This window comes from Bombus impatiens, unplaced genomic scaffold, assembly GCF_000188095.3.
Source record: "Bombus impatiens unplaced genomic scaffold, BIMP_2.2 scf_0665, whole genome shotgun sequence".
In the NCBI taxonomy this organism is placed as follows: domain Eukaryota; kingdom Metazoa; phylum Arthropoda; class Insecta; order Hymenoptera; family Apidae; genus Bombus; species Bombus impatiens.
The window spans coordinates 541,527-567,897 of record NT_177084.1 but is presented as its reverse complement, the minus strand read 5'-3'; the positions used below and the strand labels follow the sequence as shown (position 1 = coordinate 567,897).

General features: G+C 38.6%; 1 protein-coding gene across 36 annotated transcripts in view; it reads right to left on the bottom strand.

Annotated features, from left to right (window-relative positions):
• The window catches only part of LOC100745387 (calcium/calmodulin-dependent protein kinase type II alpha chain), a 146,834-nt gene that overhangs the window by 99,675 nt on the left and 20,788 nt on the right, over window positions 1-26,371 (bottom strand). For all 36 annotated transcript variants that reach the window (XM_012389824.2, XM_024370098.2, XM_024370099.2 and 33 more), the window contains exon 2: window positions 89-183. In XM_012389824.2, coding sequence (XP_012245247.1) covers window positions 89-183 — 95 coding nt within the window. The remainder of the gene's footprint in view (window positions 1-88; window positions 184-26,371) is intronic.

The following is a 26,371-nucleotide window of genomic DNA, read 5'->3' as shown; positions in this document are numbered from 1 at the left end:
ACTTCATTAACATATTCATCTACGATATTAATTATCGTCTTTCGTCGTCGTCGTTACGGTTAAAACGGAGAATTTTCTTCGAGCTTACCTCTTGCCGTCAGCTTTTTCGTGTTTATAATCTTCGCGGCGAATTCGTGACCGGTGCTCTTCTGAACGCATCGTCGAACCACCGAGAAGGCACCCCTGAAACATTTCAAACACAGATTCCCGTTAATTCGACGTTCGACGAGACACGGCAACTCTCCGGGCGAGAATGATAAAACTCGCGAAAAGCGATACGGTTAATCCGTTAACGAGCAGACTCGTAACTGCTCTCCAAACTTCGCGAAACCTATATATTTGCCCTCTTGAACGACTGTCGAATAGTCGAAAGGTTGGACTTGGTCGATTACCCTACTGTACCACCACTGCTATATTTGGAATATGTGTATCTATATATGTATATGTACATGGCGCAGACAGATGGAAATTAGTTAGCAGCAGTAAAGTTTTTTATAGTACAGAGTTTGCGAAGATAGGAGATGGTTGTTGAAAAGAATCTTCGGATCGTTGTTGTAATTGCAGGAAATTTGGCAGTGAGTTTGGAATTCTTTATACGAAAAGTGGGCAACTTAAAGTCGGAAGAAGTTTAATGGATGAATGTTCGAAGATGCACGTTCGTTTTATGGAAGAAAAATTTGGTACTCGGAATTTTGGAATCGTTTGGCGATAATTTCTGTGTAAGAATTTCGGTGATTATTGAATGGGGATTGTTATTACGGATAATAATTGTAAAAAATTTCAATCATTTGTAGGAACTGTAGTCTCTCAAAATTCACGATATCCATCTTTCTCTAGCCGTAAAGCGTGTCCAAACGTTTAAGAAAACGTTGTTCCACTAAAATTACAATTTTCATTCTCCATGCTCGATAAATTCGAGAAATTCTCGGGAAATCAAAGAAACGAAGGGCAGAGGGTAGCTACAACTGGAGTGTTTGCCTGGAAACGCAATTGTGTTTTCTCTGGACGGTGTCCTTTGTCTCCGTATAATCGGATGACGGAAGAAAAGAAGGTGGCGTGGGCGAAAGGTGACCCAGATCTACGTCGATGCAATTAGCGAGCGAAAGGAATTGAATTTCCGGGCTCGTTATTATTCCAGAAGTATTATTTATCCGCGTCGATTTTCCGCCATCAATCGAGCCTAACGAACGACGAATCACCTGAAAGGGTTTAGATCAAATCTGAGAAAGAAGCGGCGAAAAGAAAGATGAAAGAACCTGAAGGGAAGAGAATTCGAAGAAGAAGATTTGACGAATGTCGACACTGTCAGTCATAAAAATTGATAATTTTTCAAGATGAATAGAAGGACGCCTAAGAAACTGGCGAAAGAGCATCCAAACGTATGCAATTGGCTTGGGATGCCTAAAAATTCCTAAACTTCCAAATTTCAAATGTCACATCACTCGTCGTACAAAATATCAAGGTAAAAAAAGAATGAAAAGGAAAGGAACATTCAATTTCTGAACAGCTTCTCGACAATTTTTTCTTATATCATTCATCTTTGAAAATATTGAAACAAAGGGCAGGAATAAATAAAAGAAGCTAAGTGTAAAAGCCTATAGTGATTCAACTTTGAACAGCTCGCAGGGTAACTTCGTTTCGCATTAAGCGCCATCCAAAGTACGAAAAGAAAAAGAGGGAAGAGAGGAAGGGGAAAACGGTAAAAGCTAAAAAATAAAAGCGACCTGAGGACAAAAGGTCAATCTGTGCAGTACCTGTTCCTGGAACAGCTTTCTCTCCATACCATCTATCATCCAAAGTATCAAAATAGAAAGAAAATAATAGAAAAAAATGTGATTGCGAGGATAAAAGTTCGAAAGATGAAAGCAATACGACGATGAAAAGTCAGTGTTAACCTCTGTTCTTCGAGTACCTCCATCTCGTATTATTCATCATTCGAGGTACTAAGATAAAAGAAGAGAAGAATGAAATCAAAAAGAAAAGGCCGGAAAGGGAAAAATTCTAAAGAGAAGAGCTTAAAATATAAAAGTGACAAAGATAAAGACAGGTAATCTCCATTCTTGGAACAACTTTTGTTCCGCGCCATCCATCACCCAAACTTCTAAAACGAGAAAAGAAATAAAAAACTGAGATAAAAAAAGAGAAGAATAGGAGAATAAAAATCACGTTAGATCGAAAGGTTAGAGACCTGAGAAGTAGAAGCAACGTCAGGACAAAAGGTCAGACCGTGCAATCCTTGGGCCAGTTTCTCCGCCATCAAGTACCAAAAATAAAAAGAAAATACTAAAATAAAGAGAAAAAGAATAGAAATTAAAAATAGCCGATCACGATGCTAAAAGTCTAAAAGATAGAAGCGATATCAGGACGAAAGGTCGCGCCGTACACGGCGTTTTGCGGAAATCCATCCATCGCGTATCCTTCCTTGAAGTAGTTCAAGGCAGGGCGCATCGGCGCAAACGCAACCTTAATGTTTCATCCTGCAGGCGTCGGCGTTGTTGCAGCGGCAGCGTCGCGACGCTCCTGCGCTCGACCAGCCAAGCCAGTTGGTCTGCAAGGAAAAAGGGCGAGGCGGCACCCTGCACCCCTTGGTCACCATGGAAACTGATCATTACCGGAGATTGCCGAGGCGACCTGCACACCGATCCACCTGGATCACGTGCTTCTCGCTGGATTATCACGTTCGACCGGCTACATTCCGCGAATCCGGTGTCAAGATTACTGATATTGTTCGTTAGGTCGACGTCCAGAAGGGTTTCGCTGTTTAGATAGTTTCTGCTTCAAATTTGAGGAAGATGCAGGTTTAGCTTAGTTTAGCTTAGTTTAGCTTAGTTTACGAGGGTAGAATCGCTCGATGATTTTATAAATGCGAATGTTTAGACAGTTGGAACATTCACTTTTGTATAATTAATTAAAATGGATTGTGATGTCGGAAATTGCACATGTCCTGAGGATTGACACGTGCTTTACTGCGTAGATGTATTGTTTGGGTATTTGATTGTCTTGTATCTTGGAATTGTTAATCGGACTAATGCGTGTGTAAGATTAAATTGGGATAACATAATTACGAAATTTTAGATGCGGTAAAATAATATTTACAAATTTGTATGTAACAACAAACTTGATGTATATAGATGTTAAACTTTGTGGGACTTTTAGATACTTTAAAGCTACTTATTTTTAGGATAGTTTAATGTTAACTTCACTGTCTTTTTAGCTATGCTATGCTATGGGTCAGGTGAGGAACGATTCTGAGGAAATCGATGGACAAATTTATTAACGATTTACTTAAACATACCGATCGATACCCCAATTTGTAAATTTACAAATACGAATTATTTTATATTCAGTCAGTGATCTTTAGAAAGAACATTTGATCCTATCTTCTTTAACCTTCGCTAGGTGGTCCATTGAAACTGATAACACAAGGAAATTCGAGGAATCAAAGTGTATCTATACTCTTGGATAGGACGTCGTATCGATCGTCACGAGATCTTTACGTGCCATCGCGATCGGTTCGAATGGCATCAATCTGATCAACCTAACAGCGATTCTAACGCTCTCTCATAGAAATCCGTGAACCAGATTTCGAGTACACTTGGCCAGAACCGTTTGCATTCGCGTTTAATCGCGCTTGGCGAACGATCGAGCAGGAGTCGCACTTGGCGGGGAATCGGCTCGGTTCAATTTACTAAAACGAGCTACTACGACTCCGGTTCTCCGTGCCAATTAACAAAAACGCCTAAACCACGTTCACAATAACGATCACGGGCGCCAGATCGTTCGCAGCGTTTCGTTGTTTGCTTTTTGATCTAACACCGGCCAATTCACATTTAGCAAAGTGATTTTTACAACACCTGATAGTGTTCGAATAAAGAGTTGAAGAGAAACGAATACCTCGGTGATGTAAACGTATGTTTAACATAATCTTTGTTACTCTATGAGTTATTACAAAAATTTCTGTGGAACTTTCCTCATCTTCAGATTGCATTCCATAATGTTACACGGATAATATATAGACAACAACAGATGGCAATAGAATAATTACGTATAAATAATAATTAGACCGCGGTTTTTATGCAATTATGACAAATTTAAAGATATAATATGTAGTATATATATACTTCTCCATTCGCACATAGTAATTTTTGGATTCAATCAATTGTCTTAGATGTAAGTTAATCTTGAGCCATGAACGTAAAATCTAGGACCTGTAGCCTATAAATAAACATGTAACCTGCGGTATATGCAAAAATATATATACTGTCCAAAGTGTAGTATTTTTTACGACACTTAATGGGTGAGGAAAATTTCTGGATCCTATTCTAATCTTAATTGTATCCAGGAAAATATGAATTTGCATAAAAATCCACAGCCTATTGAAACTAAATCGTTATATACGACATTCGGTAGATGTTCCTTTGCGAACGTGGAATATCCATCCCATGAAAAATTGGAAATTCCTGCAGGTAACCGAAGAGATAATTCGATTATCTGTGCCAAACGAGATCCATCGGAATGCCGGAAAACGACGGAAGTCGTAGCAGATATAGCGCGCGAGTCACTCGAATAAGAGAGATGGTTACAGATAGAGATTATACGATTACGAATGCAGAAAGCCCTGCGAGGAAATATACTCCTGTCTAGAAATATTCTATTATACCAGGAATCAGATTCGAAGGAACGGAACGGCCAAAGCGCGTTAGATTGCGAGAAAATTGAAACGCGACCGAAGGTGCGAAGGAAATTTCTTCGTCTAAAAATAGAATCTTAACCGGGGATTTGTTCCGTTTTATCACGTTGCAGTACAATTCCCACCCACGCTGTCCTGCTTCTTTTTTAATGAATATCTGTCACGTGGACAGAAACCAGCGTGGAAAAGTTTTTATCACGAGACGCACTCGTTGACGCAATTGCATTGTCAATGGTAATGAATAAGATGAACAGAAAAAAAGAATAACAAGGTAGTAGAAGGATGAGTAGAGAGAAAGAGAGAGAGAGAGACGTTAGCTCTTTTTTAATCGCTCTGCCAATCTTACGGCTAACGTCATCATTACTCTGCATAAAACCTGTGCACTGCAGTTGGCAAAGGACACGCTGCTCAACCTATTTTCCCTAAAATCGACGGTTTCCATTCTTCGTTTCTTGCGTGCAGAAGGATCGTTTATAGGTCCCTATGGAATATAAACCCGGAGAAGATTCAGAAAAATCGGGCAAAAAGGGGAGAAATTTGCGTTTGTACGCTGGGTCGGCTCTTTGAGAGTGTGTAAGATCATGTCAGAAAATATATGGGAAGAATTCTGTAGGATAAAATTGATTGTAAGATGCTGAATGGTAAAATATGGTGTTCCAAGTGCCTATGAGTTTTTATGATTAAGTTTCACGAAATAAATTAAGACAGGAATAGTCTCCATTTCGACTTATCTGTACCGTACGGACAGCTTTAAATCTCTTAGACTGAAGAAAATCGAGGCGGAAGATGGAGAATGTAATGAACTTTTATATACGAAATTGTTTAATTTCAGTATATTGAACGAGAAAAATGTAATTTCAGTCCTTCTCAATCAGACTGCGTGTCTTGGCGTACTTCGCACTACTTAAAGTTCTTTTCGCAAGAGGTAAATTAAACGACTGAGAGAAATGGTTAAAATGAAGAAGACAGTCAATTAATCGATCAATTCATCGATTAATCAATCGATTCGTATATGGATACGAAGCGCCAATTAGTAACATCTTCCTCTATCACCAAAATTACTTCCTTATTATAATACAACAGACGAGACGCGTACACTGTTCGCTTCTGCCTATTTACATGCAATAAATTCTGCCAGACCAGTCACGTTGCCTATATTTCTCATAAACTCCCGGTTCCCTGAGAAAGGATTAAATAATAACTAACAGAAAACAGGAACAGCGAGGCGCAATCCTTGCCGCCTTACACGCCAAGCTCAACCTCAAAAGGAAGCCCAACCAGCAGCTACTTCGTTATCTGAAAAATCTGTGACAGAATCCTAAGGAAAAAACATACAAGGCAAGCGTCGAAAAAGGAGCAAAGTGAAAAAGGTTTTGGTAAGAAGGATGGGGAAGAAGAGAAGAAGCCACTGACGCAGAAATGGTGGTCGAGTGACAGTGTCGGCCTTGAATCGAGGCAATCGCTCGACGACACGACGTGCAAGTAGGGCGTGCAAGAGTCGGCGATGTGCTTTCAAAGCGAAGTTTCCTGCCGCCTGGCGACGGTGCGCCTTTGCAGAGCGTTGCGACGACACGTCGATACCTTTAAATATCCAGCCTTACCCCCCGGGTGAGATCCTACAGCGATCGTGTACGCGAGGGCAAAGTAGACGACCATAGGATCTCGCACAGGGAACCAGCCTCGGCTATAAACGTGTCCCCGGCCAGCGTTTTATCGTTGATCGATTTTCCTCGCAACTCACGACCGAATGGAGATCGCCATCGTTACGTGTGCGCGCGTGTACGCCGATGTATTTCTATTTTATGCAACACGGAGGATCCTTGAATTCGTGAAATCGAGCGAACCGCGCGTCAACGGAAGTCGGGAGTATTTCCCTTGGTAAAAGGACGACACATATGAACACGATAGGTAATTTCGATGTATACGTATATGAACTTACCCGTCGATATATCATCGACGAATTTGCTTCTAGGGACTTTGCAATTTGCCTGTGTAAAGACTCGGAGGAGAGTTAAGGTTAATTGATATGTTCGTTATTTACAAGGGTGACCTCCAACAGTTTGCAATACGTCTATCTATAGACCTTATCGGAGATCCTTATGGAAACCATTGTTGGCAAACTTGACCTTCGTGTTGGGAATTGTGCGAGCGACAATTATGTGCTGGGAATTATTAATGGATGGGGAGAGCGCATTAGAATTATTTAAGTATGCGATCTATTTTAAAATTCTGGAATAGGGGTGATATTGTTCTTTGGGGTCTTAGCAGAAGGTACACTTAACGCTGCTTCGTCAGTTGGGGCGGAATATTTCTATTCCCTTAAAGCGACCAACGCGTGAAAAAAGGTTGAACAGGAAAATTGATTTCCGGCCATTTTCGTGTACCAGAACTGTAATATCTTTAATAATTTCTGTATGAAGATGAAGAAGAGTACCTGTCTTTTAAAAAATGCAATACTATGTGCATTCGTTAAATTTTCCATCAAATAAAATTTGTAAGACCACGGCAATGTTAATAATTGATCTCACCACTAGAGTGTCCTGCTATGGTTTTTCCAAAGCAGGACGCTTAATCTCGTCTCATCCTCGTCCGAAACTTCCAAACTAAAATCTAATTTATATATCCAGGATACTCCAAATTCGCGTTTCTAACATACGTTTCAACCCTCATCGTTCGATCCTCTCTCTAACCCTAGCCAAGTGCATTTAGTAACTAACTAGGAAATCTCAGCTACCGATTCCATCCCCGGTAGCGAAGGAAAGTTTTAATAAGACGGCGAAGACTTTCGACTTTAGGCTAGTCAACTACCCTTGATGAAGCTCGAGAGAGGAACCGCGTTTATTTACAAAGTAAAGGCTTCCTCCATTCGAGTCGACGTTATCCCCGAGCTATCTGATAACTATCTAAGAATTCCTCTCCATGTATTCTTATCCGCGAGCATCGTTCGAAGAGGATTCTTATCGAGTGTCGCGATCGACGGGCGAGCTTGCTGGCTCAGGAGAACTTTTAATAACTCCGTAAGACTCGCGACCTCGTCGATGATCCCGACTTGGCAGGCGACTTTGGCACAACCCGTACCAACGTTCAGAAAGCTAACTAGCTGTCTTTTACAATAGGCAGTAAAGCTGCGCGCGCAGATCCTGCAGAATCCTGACCCGCGGGCTTCTAGCGTAGGATCCACCGTGTCACGTGATACATCGTAAAACGTGTAGCTACATTTTTGCATAGCCAGCCCGAGTCTGTCGTCCTACTTCTCCTGTGGAGAGGTGGCGATCAGGAGCCGCTGCATGCACGTACACGAGCCGTCAGGTTACAGGATGCACGAAGAAATGGTTTGCATTCGAAGCAGGGCTTGAATAAATGATGGATGAGATATAGAGATGTTTCGCTGTTTTGAAGTATTATAGGGAAGCGTGGTATAGATCGGAGAGCGGAGGTAACAGAGGAAGGCTATAGACTCCTTTTAGCATCATAATTGAAATTTAATGATTTATTGGCGGGGTATTTTTAGCGTGAATAAGTTTCAGTCTGTTATAGGGAGCATTTACAGAAAATGGGGGAAAGGCAGAGTATCGTTTTCTTTTAGTAATCGAAAGTTACTAAAGTTTTACTGACAGACTGCTCTCAATATGAATAAGTTTTCATTTGTTATAGGGAGCGTTTTTAGAAAATGGGGGCGGGTGGGCAAACCGAGTATCTTTTTCTTTCAGTAATTGGAAGTTACTAAAGTTTTATTGAAAGGGTGTTTTTGGCACAAGTTTTCGTTCGTTATAGGGAGGATTTTTAAAAAATGGAACAAGCGCAAGAATTGAGCATTATCTTCCTTTAGTAATTGCAGATTATTCTACTGTTTTATCGGTAGGTTGTTTCTAATATGAATAAGTTTCGATTCAATGAGTTACTATAGCATACGTATAACAGCCTAACGTACGCTCTAAAGTAACACGGTAAAAGATGAAATAAAATTTACAAGTCAAATAACTCGAAACGAAAAGAACGATGTCCCTAGAGGTTCGGGCTAAGAAACTCTTCTCGATGGAGGAGAAACCAGATAGTCTCTAATGGTAGATTAGACCTGGTCTGGGCTAAAAGGATGATTGATACATTAAAGAACCGCGTACGAAGCTAACGATCACGAAGCACTTCATCTTCTATCGCGTAGGAAAAGAATTATCCGACACTGCACAGGGGGTAAGAAGTCGACTTGCGGCTAACCGGCGTCCTCGCCGTGCTCGTAAGATGATTTCCCCCGGGACGTCTCGTTCCCGTGTTCCCCAACAAGCCGTTACGGTATTACGATCGCGTCTGTTTAGACGAAAAAGCTAGAAATTCGGTTAATGCTGTTTCTCGTGTAACCGTACCACCCACTGTTTCCTCTCGACCTGTGTACGCCCTTGTACATAGTCTCTAATCATCCTCCAAATACAAGGCAGAAAATAGCTTTCCACTAGTTCAGCCGTAGAACTAATCTGACTTAAGTAATTTCGATAGAAAATCGTATTTTTTGTTCTAAAAAAATATTTGTATATTTAAATGATTTCTATATTGCGCATTTCGTGCAATATGATTCTTGACCCAACTTTCTTTCCTGGCATATCCCTGACACGACATACATGTTCGTGTTCTGTTTCTATACATATTTACTAAACATGTAAAAGGGGAAAGTAGAACGAACTCGTAATTTAATATTTAATTTTGCAATATAGAGATACGACAGAGCGCAAGAAAACGCAAGAAAACTCAATTTCACTTAAAAGATTGATAACGAAACTACAATTGATGCAAGGCTATCTTCGATAAAAATAAGTTTGACGATAGTCTTCTTCCTTGTTAGAATCCTAGTTACGATTCATCGTCAATGATTCGTTGTATTTAGAAATATATGTTCTGAAGAAACCGAATCCGGTCCATAAGTCTCGTCTAAAAGTCTTATTTGGGAAATCGATATTCCGTGTACACGCAAGCTGACACAATAAAAATTCCTACATTCCAAAGTTAAGGATTACCAGGAAAGTTTGAAGTCAGAACAAACTACCCCCGTAACTTGAAACCGCGACATTGGCAGTCACCGGATCGTCATAAATCTCCTTTCACGCTGACCCCAAGGCATTTTCAGCCCGTCGTCTAAACAAAGCTCTGTTCCCATCTTCCTTCTCTCTCGTTTCGTCGTCGCTTGAAAGCTTTTTTTCGCCTTTTTGTTGTCGAGGCACGCGCGTGTATCGTTGTGTCGCCGCTGTTCCGTGTCAACTGTCTGCCGAGCAGCGTGCGGAACAATGGAGCGGCGAGCCGAGACTGGCTGCAATAGTTCTGCCGACGTTTCGCATTCATCCGCGGCCGCGATGCAAAAAGGAGAGAGACCGCGAAATAGAGAAACAGAGAAGCTAACGTAGAGCGGAGAAAAAATGAGTGGAAAGGAAAGAATGAATCGTTGCCACGCTTTGACGGCCGAGACAACACTCGTTACATCGATACATCGCTGATTCCATTGGCCCATGTTGTCGACCTATATATCTTCCACGCACTCTTTTGTGCCAGCGAAGTTCGAAATATATTGCGAAACGATTATTTCTGCCGTTGGCCGACGATTTTTGTAGGATGATTGAGCTTTTGGTGGATCAAGTATAGCGGCCGAGGGATGTATTGAGGGATGAAACGTTAAGGGTGTGGAATCGGGTATATGAAGGGTGATGAAGTATGAGAAGGTATATTAAGGATTATAGTGGAAGTTTGGAAATTTAGAGACATAATTAAAGGAAGTCTAAAGTATAGAGGATTAGCGACGCAGAATAGTATATTAGGGGATGATTGTCTGCAGGGGGTTTTATAACGCATTAAATCGCGAGAGCTTGAAAGTCCAAAGACAGAAAATAAATATAGCGGAGAAAATTGATTATTTCCTAAATATTGACAAAGAGTAATAGGAAAGACGTTCCTTAACGTAAACTTCCATATCGCGTTAACTTAAAAATTTAAAGACATATAATTAAATGAAACATAAAATCCATCCAATGTCTTCTCACTTGTATTCCAAAAATAAAAAAGAAATTGAACACCTTGAGAGTCGATAATTATACAAAAGAATCATTCATCTTCTGTGATTTAAATATAAAAATCCTGCTCAAGAATCCTCTCGCAACTTTACCCCTTGGAATTTATACCAGGCAAAGTGAATACCATTCTTTCTCAAACTGGAGCCCTAAATTCCGAAAATTCAACTCTGCTCGATCGTACCACCTTGAGAAACGGTCCCATAATCTGCACGTGTCCTTACTGCACACTCTACTTTTCCGCGTGGTTTGGTTTCCATCGAAACGCGGAGGATTTCTATTCTCCACCCACTTGGACCTTTAGCCGCGACGCGCTATCGCCTATAAAGCAGCATGGTCGCGCGACGAGGACAAGGACGAGGATGATGATGGAGATGGAGAATACGGGAAGGCGAATAGGCCGTGGTGGGAGAGTGAGAGGGATGAGGGTTGGCCGCTTTAGCCGGGCGGGGATGGCTTTAACCGGTCGATACTTCGTTCTACGCCAACCGCTCTCTCTCCCTCTCTTTCTCTCTCTATCTTCTCTCTCTCTCTTGGACAGATGGTTGCGGAGAAGCGTGGCACAGCCCTGATCCTGCTCTCATCGGACATCGATGTCCACCCGCCGGACACGTAGTCCCGGAAGAAGGCTAAGATGCCAAGAAAAAAGATTCTTTCAGAACGTTCACCACTTAAACTATAACGAATTCACTTTCTGCGAGCTCGATTGTATTTAATAGTTTCACTTGGTTCGCAGCTGAAGTTCCTAGAAGATAAACTACGGAGGATCAACTGCAGCTTTTGGTTTTACCTAGGTACGAAATCGATGTTGAACTTTTCGAAGAACAAATAACTTGTTTTTAAGTAATAGTAAATATAAATGGACAATATTCGAAGCGTCGATGCTTCTCGCTGCTATTCGACTGTTCGGAGCTGTTTAGTACAGCGTTTGAACAATTCGCGTTATACTTGTGAAACTAGAGAAAATTACGGTAACGTCGAAAAGAAAGTTTGAAAGGCGAACGATACGAGGAAATGGCAGAATTTTACAAAAAACGGAACGATATTCGATAAGAACGACGAGCGAATAGATGTAATATACGTATACTAGAACAATCTTTTGTAACATAGTAAAAAATGTTCAACATAGATGCTACACATATATATTCGCAAGTAACCATTGTTAATTAAACTATTTTTATTCATTTTTTCCAATACTATGCTTAACACGTTCTGTCTATACCGAATATAAATTAAACACTACACAGCTGGTATAAGATCGAATATAACGAAGCCTTCGCAGTAGATTCGACTGTCCATAGACAGATGTTCGATATCGACTTGCGTAATCTCATCGAAGAACAAACGTCCCTTTCCGGTAGCCTCGTTCCGGTCCGTGCAAAAATAGGAAGGGCGATGCTGGACGTAAAACTCGCGGGCAATCTCCGCGTACATCCGGTATAGCAAATTAGAAAGCCTGCTTCTGACAACTGTGTTCCTTCACAGGCCTTCTTGTTTACCGTGGAAAAATTGCCGGACGGTAACACCGATATCGACTATCGACGTGGCTTAATTAAACGTCACGACGCGTTCATCGTTTCGAAGAGTCAAAGTTCAGCCTGGCGATCGATAAAAAGAAGACCAACGATTCGGATGTGCCTCCGGCGGCCCTGCTTCTTCCGGAAATTGCGTTAGGCCAGAAGATAAATAGCCAGATGATTAAAAACCGTTTGCCGATTCTTGTCTTGAATTTCTATTGCCGTAGTAATAATCGGTTCCCTTTACGATAGATATTGGTAAATTACGAACAAGGCGGAATATCGTAGAACAAAGCGTCATTGTTACTCTGATGTATGGTTTACCGAGTTCTCGTGTTCATCGAACGCATTCTAGGTTATCTAATTTCCCAAATTTCTTAATTCTTTGATATTCCAACCCTGTTGAGTTTCCAAAATTTTAGATTTTTCAAAGTTTCAGATATTTAGCTTCTTCAGATTTTTTCACCTCTAAGCTTTCGAAGCTGTAAATTTCTTGAATTTCGAATTTTTGACTTTTCACATTTTTTCCCAGTTTCCACGTTTCCACTTTCTTTGACTTGTTACTCGTTTCCATCAATAATTCGCTTATCTCTGCGTTGAAGTGGACGTTGTCGATTCAAATCAGCGCGGATCCGCGAATCGAGAGGAATCACAGCGTCAGATAACGTTGCACATCGACAGGTGTATCGCTTTCGGCGGTTCTTGCTGTTTTTCCTACTCCCCCGAGAATTTCGAATAATATGGTGGATTAAAACAGTATTCGTGCGTCCGGTATCGGTACACATTATTTGCAACGTCGCGTCGATTACAACACAGTTACGTGTAATCGGAAAACGCGTGCTTCATTCGGAAGGAAAAATCGTTCGAACACGCCTCGACAGGAGATTAACTCATAAAGTGTATCGGCGCGTATCGATGACCACGAGGTTATAACTCGTTTCACGCTATTGTTCTTTTGTCTCCGAATTTCCACTGGATATCTCGTTTTTCGTTCGAATCTTTCGATCAAACTATTCGGCCGGAAACATTCTCGAATATTGCGTATCGTTAGCTATTGTTAGTACGTATAGAAGTGGTTGCAGATATACGGATATCTCTTATTGTCAAGACATTTGTATCGTTTCGTGGAAATCGCAGTGGGAAATCGTGCGAGACTATACGAATCACGCGTTGTTGAAGATAACTTAACTATTCGTACTTCGATTCGATATCCTTTCAGTTGCTGAATTTCCAAGTATATCACAATAGAATCTTCGAATTTTTGAATTTCCTTATCTGCGAATCTCTAAATTCCGGAACGTTCAAATGTTGGAGCTCGAAACTTTAGAAGTTTCGAATTTCGCAGCTCGCAATTTTCGAAATCTTTAAATTCTAGAAGCTTCAAATTTCGAAGCTCTCGAGCTTGAGAATCGTTAAACGATGGGAGTTTCATATAGCAAAACTTGAGAATTTCCAAGTCATTAAATCTTTAAGCTTCCAATTGTCCAATCTGAGACTTTGGAAAACCTCGGAAAACCCATTTGCGAATCGCAGTTCCGCGGAAAAAATCACCGCGTCGACAAGTTCAACGATTGCGTACAACAGTGTGTAATTGCGAGCGAGTTGGAGGCAGAGCGCGAACGCAAATAAGCAAATAATCGTCGTGAACGAACGGGAACGAGATAAAAATAGTGTTCGCGAAGCGATCGCATGTTAAACGTGGATGTAAGCAACCCGCTCCGGTTCGTTTCCTTCTGATCGATTCGCACGGCTTCAGAGGCCGCCTTGGTAGATATATAACTTGAATTTCCCAATAATAGGAGGTAACTGGGTAATAGTGGGCAAAGCAGCGAGGTATTACTATATATATCGACTAAATTATGCCTTAGCCGGGCTATTTAAGCACGAAACGATAGAAGTAGTATCTGGCTGTCTGCTCGAGGAACGCCAGGATATTCGACCGCGTAATTTATGCGTCCCTTCGCCAACAGATTGAATTTGGAATCGTATCTATCCGTGTTTAATCAACGAAATCGATCGTCGAAATTTTTGTTCAAGTATACACAATGACAATGACACGATCTACAGGCAAAAACATTGTGAAGTTTTACGATCTTGTGCACCTTCAACGTACGTTTTTTAGGTCTGTCTGTTCTCTGCAATAAAGTTCCTCTAACAATTTTCTTCTGATAAATTTCTGGCGAAAAAGTTAAGTTTAATAAAACAATTAGAGTTTGAATGAATTAGAAGAAATAGATTTAGTAATACTGTAATTGACTCGTGATCTATCAAACATCGTTTAAGGAAGGATTTAACATAGAATTTTGACAAATTATCATCCAACCTTTCTCATAATCCTGTTATTTCATATTTACTGCTTTTTGATAATCCATTGCGTGGGTCTGTTGTAGCGGTGAATTGCCCAACACGCGTGAGGCTATGAATATTTATCTAATAATAACCTAATTATTGTCCTCTATTATTCCTCCTCTTCATTGCAACGCCACAAATTAGAATATACATATATTCCTGTAATTATGTAGTAATGTATATTATCACTAATTGTAGTAATTAAACAATCAGAAGTACAAAATGTAAGGTAAAAAGCTTTACAAGTAGATAACATTCTATCTTTTACCGTAATTGTTTCGAACTATCTTAGCGATGTTATATTTAGCGTAAAATATATCTGAAATATTCTCTAAAACCCATAATTAACCCGAAAAATTCATGGAACTTCAAACTTCCACGCCACGACGTGATCAAATTAGAAAGTTGGCTCGGAAACTTCTTAAATATCAATTTTGATTGAAACTGGATCGCAGTCGTAGAGTGGCCACCCCCTTTCCACTCAATCTCTTACGAAAAGCATCGTGAGTGTCGTATAAAGGATTCCTGTGTCGGATCACAGGCCCGGTATGCCTTGTAATTAGGTTATTAGCAAATAATCGAGTTAAACCGATCGAAGTGAAACACGGTGTACCGTTGGACGAGTTACAACGACGAGAAGTGAGTAATGGTCCTGTCAGACTCCAGACCGATGCAAAGTATTCGCAGGAGCAACAACAAAGAAATATTTTTCGTGATAGTGAAATTCGTGTATTCGTTCACGTTGATGCGCGGAATTTGGACAAGAGGAAAATATTCGTTCAGAATTCAGAAGATTTATAATATAGATATCAAGGCCTCGATATCGATAATTGGAAATAATCGAAATATCTATGTGATATTGGCCATTTTAGAACCAAATTGTTTTGGGACCACGAAGAAAATGTTTATTTTATGAAATATTAAAGAAAATATTAAAGAAAATATTAAATTTAAAGAAATTCCCATGAAAATTATTGTAAACATAAATTTACGATTTCCAAGCCTGGACAATTCCACCTAAGCAATTTTTTAATGGATAAATTATTTGTAAAACGAAACTGGCAATTTTAACGCAAAAGTTTGTCTATTCCAGAATTAATAATTCTCATAAATAATAATGAAAGTGGATAGAGTTAGTCATTGATGGACCGTATTGGCTTATTTATAAATTACTCTCGATTCGATATACGTTATGTAATATTTCAATATGTCAATACGCGTACGTGATATTTCCAAAAAGCTATTCGCAATTAAAATTTTATTTGAAAGAACGAAATTACACATGCACCGGTAATGCTCCGAGCCGTATGTGCAAAGGCTTGAAATCTCGAAAAAAGAAATGTCTCTTCGTAATTCAAAGCAGCATAGATACCACGACGCATCGTTTGGCAAAAGGAGAGAGAGAGAGAGAGAGAGGGAGAGGAGAGAGGACGCGCGATGACCGGCAAAGCCGAGAGAACCAGCGTATAAAAGGAAATTCGAAATGCATTTCCGTCAGGATCCGTTTGCCTTCAATTTTCTTGTCTTTCTCAATGGCTTTCACGATACCAACAAGCGGAGGGCTACACGATGAAAGGCGATGGTGGTGCAAAAAAAATCGTTAAGAAAGTAATTTCAGTCGACACACCGTAGCATCCCTCTTTCACGTTCCGGCACTTAGCGCATCGGTCGCGCAGAAATTGATCTTCAGCAGCGGTTTTTTTCGATCAAAGAGCAAAAGGCAAAGGCTACTTGGAAATTTGCTTTTCAAAGAGGCAGCTGGATGTTCTTCCTCGAAGCAACCGGCGTGGAAAGGATAAAAGGCGAACGGAAACCAAGGGAATTATTCTATTTTCCTTTCATTCCTACCTCTTCGTGTCTTCTCTGTTTCACACTTTTCGCCCGTGTTTCGCTTCTCTTTACATATTAATGACATACACTAGCAGAAACTACTAATTAGTTCTACATAGTATCTTATCTATTTTAGCTGCTATATTAAGCTTCTTAATAGCTTTTTGCAACTTATTACATTTTATAAGTTGTTCGTTAATCAGATTGCAAATACCCGAGTTATTCTCAAATACATTTTATACGAGACCATTTTTCATACGACCATGCCATAAATAATAGTAAATTGGTAAATAAATTTGAGAAAATTTAGCAGCCCGAAGATTCAAGCCCGAGACTCAGGCAAACTGTCAAATACGGTAAACTATAAATAACCGCATCCTAAATCATCGTGCATACGTAAATCAGTATTAATATTTAACATTCGTTTTGTATGAGAAATTGAAAGTGTATATATATATATCTTGTGTCTGATAGCAAAAATGTAAAAATCTCTAGGACGAAGAGATTATTAGTTCCTCGATTCCAATTATTCGTCTTTTTATTACATTCTGAAAGGGTTGATCTGTTCTAGGTCCAAAATCAATAGAACGATTGAATGTTTTAGAACCGAAGGAAGAAGTGGAAGCATAGAATGAACGATCGATAGATAGTTCCTATTTTTTCACATTCATTATGGTATCTTTTCTCGGTAAAACATCCTAATTTAGTTCGTAGAAATTACAGTTCGTTATAGAATCCGTTCGTTGTGTACGTATTTTGTTCTCTCGTGTGAGATACGCCCAACGAACGTAACATAATACCCGCTACTAATTAGTCACGTGTAACGGCGAGCTGGTTACGATACACGGTGGCGAGGCCGAGCATCGTCGTCATGAGAGAAAAGGGGAACCTTGAAACCGATGGAACAGGCTACTTAACGCGTGACACAATTAATATGGCTCCTTGGCACGCGTGACATCCAAGGAGCATTTCTCTCGTGACAAACGACGATTTATAGTCGAAGACAATGCACGACGAATTACACTCGACTTCGTATCGTTGTAGAATCTCGTTCACTCAGCGAGATATTTGCCGAGAGATTGTGATTTAGTGATTTTTTATCTTGAGGATCGACATATAAATTTGTTAACTCCCGTTTGATGAAACAACGTGGCATGTTATTGAAAGTTGTATTGCTATTTTGACGGTTGATAAATTAGTAATAATAGAAATAACGTCATTTATTTCTTGTCACTTTTCATCGTGATTGCGTTGCAAATAATTGTGCAAATTGCGAACGAAGTTCCAAACGGGTTCAAAATGTTATTACAACGTGAAAAAACGTTATTGGAATTCAACGTAATTGGAAGTTTGGTAACTTGTTGATCGATGCACGGCTACAGTTTTACCTGGTGGATAATTCCTATTTCGATACTTTCGCAATTAATCGAGACGTTACGATCCTAATACGCGAGGAATAATCTCGATAATGTGTTTAAAGGAATGCGATCTTTCAATGTACACGCCGCTTTTTGCGGTTTTTCAAACAGATATACGTAGAAACACTATGCGGTTATTAAAAGTAAAACAAGCGCGTGTCATTTTATGTCAGCTTCTGCGAACACCAAAATTAATTCCAATATTCCTGCCGTGTATAACGGATTCAAGTTAAGCTTCTACAACGGGGAGTACAAATTATATCAAAAATTTTGTTACTTTAATCCGCCAGCTGCCATCCAATTCCATCACAAACTATCCAAATAGAAACAGCGCGTTGCCCGTGCGAAAATCAATTGAATATGCGAAATAGAAAAAAAAAGAAAAGAAAAAAGGAGGCTACATATAAAATTTCATTTTGAAACGCAAGCTTCCGTCCAAATGTCCATGTTGATTCAAAGGGATACAATTTCATAGGCAAAGCAATCCCGTACCAAGCTACACACGGTGTTGTCGCTGACACAAGCTGGCAACTATCCATCAAATCGATAAGTTCGATACGGTGTCCAGTGTGCGCTGATTTGAACATAAAATTAGCTATATCATAATAAAACGTTTCTCATTTCACCAACCTGATAAAACAATGATTATCGTATGATACGACGATCGATTCGTTCAGGTATAGCGATAAAAATGTCTTCATAATTTACAATTCTTAAATGTTAAATGTTAACCATTGCTTATTATCGTTATCAAGCAACTTCGAACCAATTAATGGAAATACATATTTTGTAATCGTTCGTGTGGAAACCTCTTCGAGCGATACTCAAGTCGAAAAAGGCTATCAAACGAATAGAATTATTATCACATTTTTCCTCGGTATTTTCCTTACTTCCCCTTTTATCTTCTTTCTCCCATTTTTCCTTATTCTCTCTCTCTCTCTCTCTCTCTCTCTCGTTCGTTTTTCCATCAAAATATAGAAATTTCTCGCGTCCGCAATAATCCTGGCTCTCAACAGGACTGATAACGAAAGCACCGCACGACACTAGCGATAAGTAGACGTTGGACAGTCCAACACTCGTCTGGTTGATCGTGATATTTCACGACGAAACATTGGCCACACAATTCCAGGGATGTTGGAAGGGAATCCTCCGAGCGAATACACGAAGACAGGCATCGTGGTAGCCTTCGAGTCGAGCAGCTTCGTGTCCAGAACATCTTGATAAAGACGGACGCTCCTCCGAAACAATCGATTTCCCTCTCCTCCGTTTCTATAACCGCTACTCGAGTCGGAAGATGGATAGATATTGACGTTCGGCGGACATGAAAAAAATTCTGTGCTCCTCGGGGAACGTTCGCCACTAAGTCACGTATTTACGATCAGACGTGTGTACTTACGTGCATATAAAAATGACGGGGCATCGATAAAACGTGTCGAACGATCGGGAGAATATTTTTAAGCACAAGCTTAAGAATTCGGTTTACGAAACATTGCATGGAATGTTGTATATTGAACGTAATATTTAAGAGAAAGAGTTTGCTTTTTTGATATTTGGTAAATATATTTATGGAAAAATTATACAAGAGTATTTATTTGCAAGAAATAACGCTTGAATTCCTGACACTTTCGTCAACAGGATGTTTATCAATTTATAAAAGATTTTCAAATATACAAAAATGTACGGGGTTTACAAAAGAAGAAGAATAAATAAAATATTTTTCCATTTCGATTGCATTTATTTAGTCGTGCCCATAACAATAAGAATCGCACGAAAATGCCGCGGTCCAGCAATAATACTCCAACTTTGTAATATTAAATTGTTCGCTTCGACTTCAAGATCCCATAACTAACAAAGATAAACAAGGTAAACGATGAAAGGAAACGCGTCTTTTTCCGCCATAACGATCGAGCAAGTTGCGCACTCATTGTGCAGACAGTTTCTATAAGACAACTCGACTGTTGACAGATCTTCATAATTAAAGCTCGACACTGAGCCATTGCAGAACTTTCTGTCGCGTTCAAAATCGCTATAAGATAATCATTCTCGTCAGTCTTGCAAGCTTGTGTAATTTTCGCGTGAAACTTGCCTTGCACGTTGCTTTCCTACACAGTGAATCACATCCTGGTATCATTGAACGAATAATTGAGATAAGAAATATTTGACGCTTTACAGATGGTGTCTGTGCATAAGGGTAAATACGAGTAAAGCAATAAAACGAAGACAAACATCGTTTGCAGACGAGGGCAAACGTTTTGGGGATCGTTCGGATTAGCAATGATCCAGGTTTGGCTCGTCCTCTTATCAGCAAGCTAAGTTCACAAACCCTCAAGACGTTGGCAATCCGGAGAAAAATGTGTGTACTACTTTCCCCGCTGTACTTTGTCGAGACAACGATGAAATGTAGAATTAAATTCTTTGTTTATTTTACAATGAATTCTCCGCATCTAAACATCGCCAATTTGATTTCAAAAAAGTTTCCAAAAATGTTTCAGGAGATTCTCGTGTAAATCGATGGATGCGGCGATTCAATGAGGAAATTCAGAATCACGTCGTATGTTCTTTCAATCTGAACATATTCGATTTAATTATTCTCCCAAAAGCTTATAAAAAGAGTGAGTAGATCAATGTACACGGTGAGTCGACAACGAAGTTCGAGATTAAACTGCTTTTTTTTTTACGAAGAATGCTTTGTATCTAAACAACGTTCCTAACATTATTTCCAGAAAAGTTAAAAAACTATAAAGATCGAAGAAGGTTCAATTATTTATCAATTTAATTATTCTCCAAAAGTTTTAAAATTCCAATAAATGTATAGATCAATAGCTTTAAATGATTTCGATTATGAATAACCATTACAAACGACAAAAATTGTTGTCCTCATTGACAACCATAATCGATGACAGGAGTTTTATTTTGGCTAAAAGCAACCAATATGGGTGACTTTTGTTTTGGTTGTTTTCGATCATCATCAATTCTTTTTTATTAATATTACTAATAAATAATATCTGCGAACGAGGTGCGATAAATTATAGAATTTATATGTTTTAATAAATAATGGAATTTGTCACCGTATAATTTGCATTAACTATTATCTGTAATTCTTAACATCGATTTTACAAATCAGTTAACAAAATGTATATTTATTACCGAGTATTTTTATTTATTAAAACGTATAAATTCTATACAAACAAAACTGCAGCCATCGATATTGATTACTGGTAACCAAAAAATAATTCTCATCAGCGATAATGGTTACCAGTACCAAACCAAACAGATTTCAATCATTTATTACGGCTATTCATAGCCAAAACAGATAAATCTTCATGTTTCTTAATCATTTCATTTTTCGGAAAATATCTGCGACATTTCTGTCTCTGTTTTATTTCAACGATGATTGATTTCCATTTAAACAGAAATGAATGAATGATTTTCCTCGGTGATATTATTTGAAAAAAATTGTATAATCTAATTGTCATTTCTAGCCTCTGATTCTACGTATTATCGTACCTAAACATGAATGAGATTACCTTGAAAAACAAATTTTTGAAGATACACGTATCGATGGATACGATAATTTCAAATTATTCCAAATCATACGCAAATGAATGGAAGACGAATGTGAATGAATAATCGTCGTGTTCCATGCGTTGGAATTAAAAGGTACACGAAGCAGCCAGAAATAAATCCGTCGACAATGAAATTATAGAACATCCATCAGAGAAAACGAGGCAAAGGAACGTTTCGTCAAAGAAATTCGCAAAGTGCACTTTCACCATTCCGTAGGACCACGCTTACCAAACTAACGAAACCAATTGTAGTCTTTCTTCCAGCGGTAAATAGAATCGTCGGAGGAATAGCCTCTCCTCGAGCACAACAACTGGAACGCAGTAAAATGTACAATTAAGGCGATAAAACGGCGGAAAATCAGGCCGAGTTCTCAATGTCTCTGCTTTTTCCCCTCGGTCGATGTAATACAAAGCACAAACACGTCTAACACACGAATATACACGCTACCCTGCTGATCGAAACTTTGAAATCATTGCGTGTTCTCGTTACAAGATCGATCGATCGAACAGAAACTTAAGACAGGATTTTATCATCTTCGAAGAATGTTTTGCAGAAAAATCTATCGAACGAGAGAACATTATTATTAGAAATTAACGCTAGAATTATTAACCAGCAAAGTATAAAGCTTGCAGCAAAGAGATCAACATGAAAAATATCCGAAAAAATATAATACGTAATTTAAAGAAGAGAACATTTATCCATAGGGCTGACAAAAAATCTGCTCTAATCCCCAGGAATTTTAAACCACGCCGTTGTAAATTCGTTATATAGATATAAAGTACCATGAAAAATGATGAATTGATGATTTTGAAAGTTTTAGTGCCGATAACGATATTAAGAGATGAGAACTGCGAAATTTTTGGCCAATAAGGTACATGGACTTTGGTTAGTTGGCAGACCAGAATAAAGGTTATTCGGCCAGCTTTTTCAGAATATCAGCCCATGTGCGGTGACAATGCCTTTCGAAAGTGACAGAGAACCTCGAATGAAACGTTAGTCTCGCGAGCCCGCCGAAATTCACCTCTTTGTCTCGAGTCTCTTAATCATTCGGACAAAAGGTGCATTTTTCTCGTTCGTTGTTTCAGGGAATGGATTTTTTCCTCGGAGAACGATGGAGATCAGTTCGAGAATCATTTCGAAGAACACGAATCGAATAATATTATTATATTAAAAGGCTCGTTGAACCGAGAATCGTCGAGTATAGTGGATAAATGCTTGGGAAAATTGGATAATTTTTTGCCAGGAATTGCCAAAGTTAAGGATACTTCCAATCTGGGAAAAATAATTTTGTTACAACAAATGATAATAGAGTCGTTTTATAGAAGCGAAATGTCAGTTGACACGTTGAACCGTGTTAGGCTGTTTGCATATTATGCACGTAACAGTAGTAGAAAAGCTTCATAGCCGATGCACCGGACTAGATGTTTAAAAACCTCTAAAATGTTTCTACATTTATATTTCTGCGTGTATTTCTTTACTTACACAGATTTTCTAAAACTCTTTTGAATATTCAACGATAACGTATCTGCGTATGAAACTCGTACCAATAGGCGCTATCTCAAGCACTAAACTATACTTAAACAGTTTTGTATCATCAATAAGACGAAAGACACGGAGACGTTTCCAGATATTTCATCCTGTCCCATAAGAGCGAAACTGACACGGTTCGTCGTATTGTAACACCTCGTTTCCATCAGAAATGCAACGCCGGTCGCAATAAAACCCTGACATTTCCCATTTCCGAGTAAACAGAAATTAACAGAGCGCCTCGCGAAGCGAAGAAACGCGCGAACAAACAATGATTCGAGCGCGAAGGGGAAGGAGGGGGTACGTTCTCATCTAGAGTTCGAATAAAATTTTCATGTCGTCTGTTCGACTTCCGCGTACATTTTCCTCGGCAATCAAAGCCCCGACGTTTAATGAAATGTCACCAACACCCTATTTCTCGTCTCTTCTCGTTCTTCGTATTTCCTGTTCGAACTCGTAACGCAAAATGCGACGGCGAAACAACGGAAATTCCAAGCGAAACGAGAAAGTTGCGAAGGCAACGGCCGTGGCTAGCATGTTTCTTGTCCCGCCAATTTTATTCCTACGATTTGTCGTTCGGTTTGCACGGATTGTTAGCACACAGATTGTAAAGATAGAACGCGTGTGCGAGCTGGAAAAGCGATATTGAAATAGAAAGAGAGAGAGAGAGGAATGCTGCATGCAAGTCTCTTGTGTCCTTGTCTAATAATGCATGTACATTGGTACAGTAAACATGTAGGCGTACACCGATCAACGAACGACTTTGGTGTGCGACGTGTGCATGCTTGACCAAACAAAGACAGAAGGAGATTATATGCAGCGTTCTTTTTCTATTTCCATATAATCATATGATAACATATGGAGCTTGCACGGTAACATATGGAGCATCTATTTTGAAAATGGCGTAAATGTGCATTTTTTGAAAAAGAATCGAGAGTACGAAATTTTTACAAATATACTTGTAACTTTTAATTTATAATTTAGGTATTAAAATATTCGTTTGTTTTAATCGATTGAAATTTCGTTAATAGATGGAACTGTATAATTGCATTTATTTCGAATGCGGCGTAAGGCCATTTCCTGTAATCTGTACCGTGTCCAAACAGTCGAGGGACCAATAAACGGAAACAAATGATAGCGAATGGTAATAATCCTAACCTCTTTATCGGACACGTGATACATATTGCATGTACGAATGTGAACAAGTTGTTCAAATACGATTCGTATACTCGTAAATTATTATTAAATTTATTACACTGTTATTACAGTTAAATTATATCGTTTGCGATTCAATGTAATTATTGTTACATTTAAAGTATTATTAAATTAATTTGTATCGGGTCGTATCGAAATGCAAATCTAAGATCGAAGAAAGTATTATATATAGTTGTATTCTATCTTGCTTTCTTATCTCTTATCTATGTAATGGATAACGTCGGAATTAACATTAAAATCTGATAGCGATATAGATAGTCCAATATAGTGAAATTATAATAATTTTCATTCATTTAATTTTGTTCTATTTATTTTCAAATATCGTACAGATGTTTATAAACGAAAGTTGATCAAAGTATAAAATATAAATTTTATATAATTAAAATTTAATGGACTATACGTTTACTAATTTTGAAAGTGACGTAAGTTCGTTCATAACCCTGAAAAAAGATATTATTAGTCTAGTCAATTTTGAAAAAAAAAAAATCTATTTGTATAATGAATTTACATCTATACTTGAACACATCGAGACGAACCAAGTAGATCTTATCAGGATTTTTCAATATTTGAAAACAAAGGAGAACAGACTTACATCACTGTCAAAATAAGCGATCCATATAACTTGCACACTCTATTCTAACATCTCTATGATAATTATTCGCGACTTGCGCTGGTAGCAGAATTTTAAACTGATCTTTTCTAATTTTCGGATTCTATGAAACATGTAGCCAATAGAAATTTTTCATTGTTCCTATCAACGGTGTGTCACTGTTTGATTCTTAATGAATTAAATTCCTCCTTGATTAGAAGGAATCGATCTTCAGATTACGGATTATTAAATTGGTTTTTATCAATGCATATAAAATTCTCCCTTTTTAGTAGATAATTTAAAAACTGGAGCATCAATTACGATAATTTTCTTCTTTCTCTATTCTGAATCGGATAAAATTCTACGTTTTTAATCCGTATCTTATAGATAATATAAATTATGAATTTCAAAAGTATTTTCAGACATCAATTTCAGGATAGAATAGATATTACAAGATGCGAATATCTTTATCGAAAATATAATTCGAATTTTCGATTATAATTCGAAGGGAAAACGTAGCTATTAACGTAGCAAGATTTAATTCAATCGTATCAATGATTAATTTTCCTCAAGGAGGAATTTTCAATATATTTATACAGTTTCACCGATCTCGATGAGTTTAGGTTTCGATAAAAAGGAAGATCAATCGCACAGACTCAAAGTCTTTTCCTGTCTCCAGTGGCTTCCACCTTGCGAATATTATTTTTGGATGCTTGGGTTGAAGGCAGACTTATTTTCGAGGCAGAGGGCAGACACGCGTTTATATCGAATTCGTTTCTTTTAATCGGTCTTCGTTCGCGGCTTTGCTAAAACTCATTCTCGTGTCACACGTTTATATTAGAGTTGCAAGGGTTCCTCGAACCTTAACACGCTCTAATATTCGATCCTCCAAATCTACTGACATCGATAACCCATATTACGACGTTCAATAACAAAGTTTTGATATTTTTCTTAGAAATTCTCTTCATATCGAATACGTATAATTTACAGGAAATTTCTTCATCTCTGAATACGATTAACGATTTGACGAATGGTATTTACCCGCCAAATTCAAATTTCAGAAAAATGTCATTTCGTATACACCGATCTAATAAAAGGTAATACGAAAAATATGTAAAAAGGTAATACACAAAAATGTATAAAATATCGAAAGTACAATACCTTCTGAAAGTATTTCATGATATTCATTAGAAAGTAGAGTATTTTAATATATTCGATCTTCTTATAACACGGTACTTTGAAAACACAGCTTCCATATATATAATAAGATGCAAAAATTACAACACGGTTCCATACAGCACGCCATAATGAACTTGGACAATCCTCATATAGCAGGAACGTTCCCATCACTGTGTTTCGGTTTCATTTAACATGGTTTTCACGGAACCAACTAGCCGTGTTACAGGAAGTTTGACCGTACTTAATGGATAACATAAATAGTTAACCCGTTTAGGTTCCATTTCTCTTCCGTAAGTATACTATCTACTAATAGCAAAATGAAACAACGTATCGTCCTAACGAATAAAAATTTCCAATCGATGGACAATCGATTGAAAGACCGAGAAAGAAACGGAATTTCGCTGGTTCGTAAAAGAATATCGCCAGGGGCGACGATCTCCTGC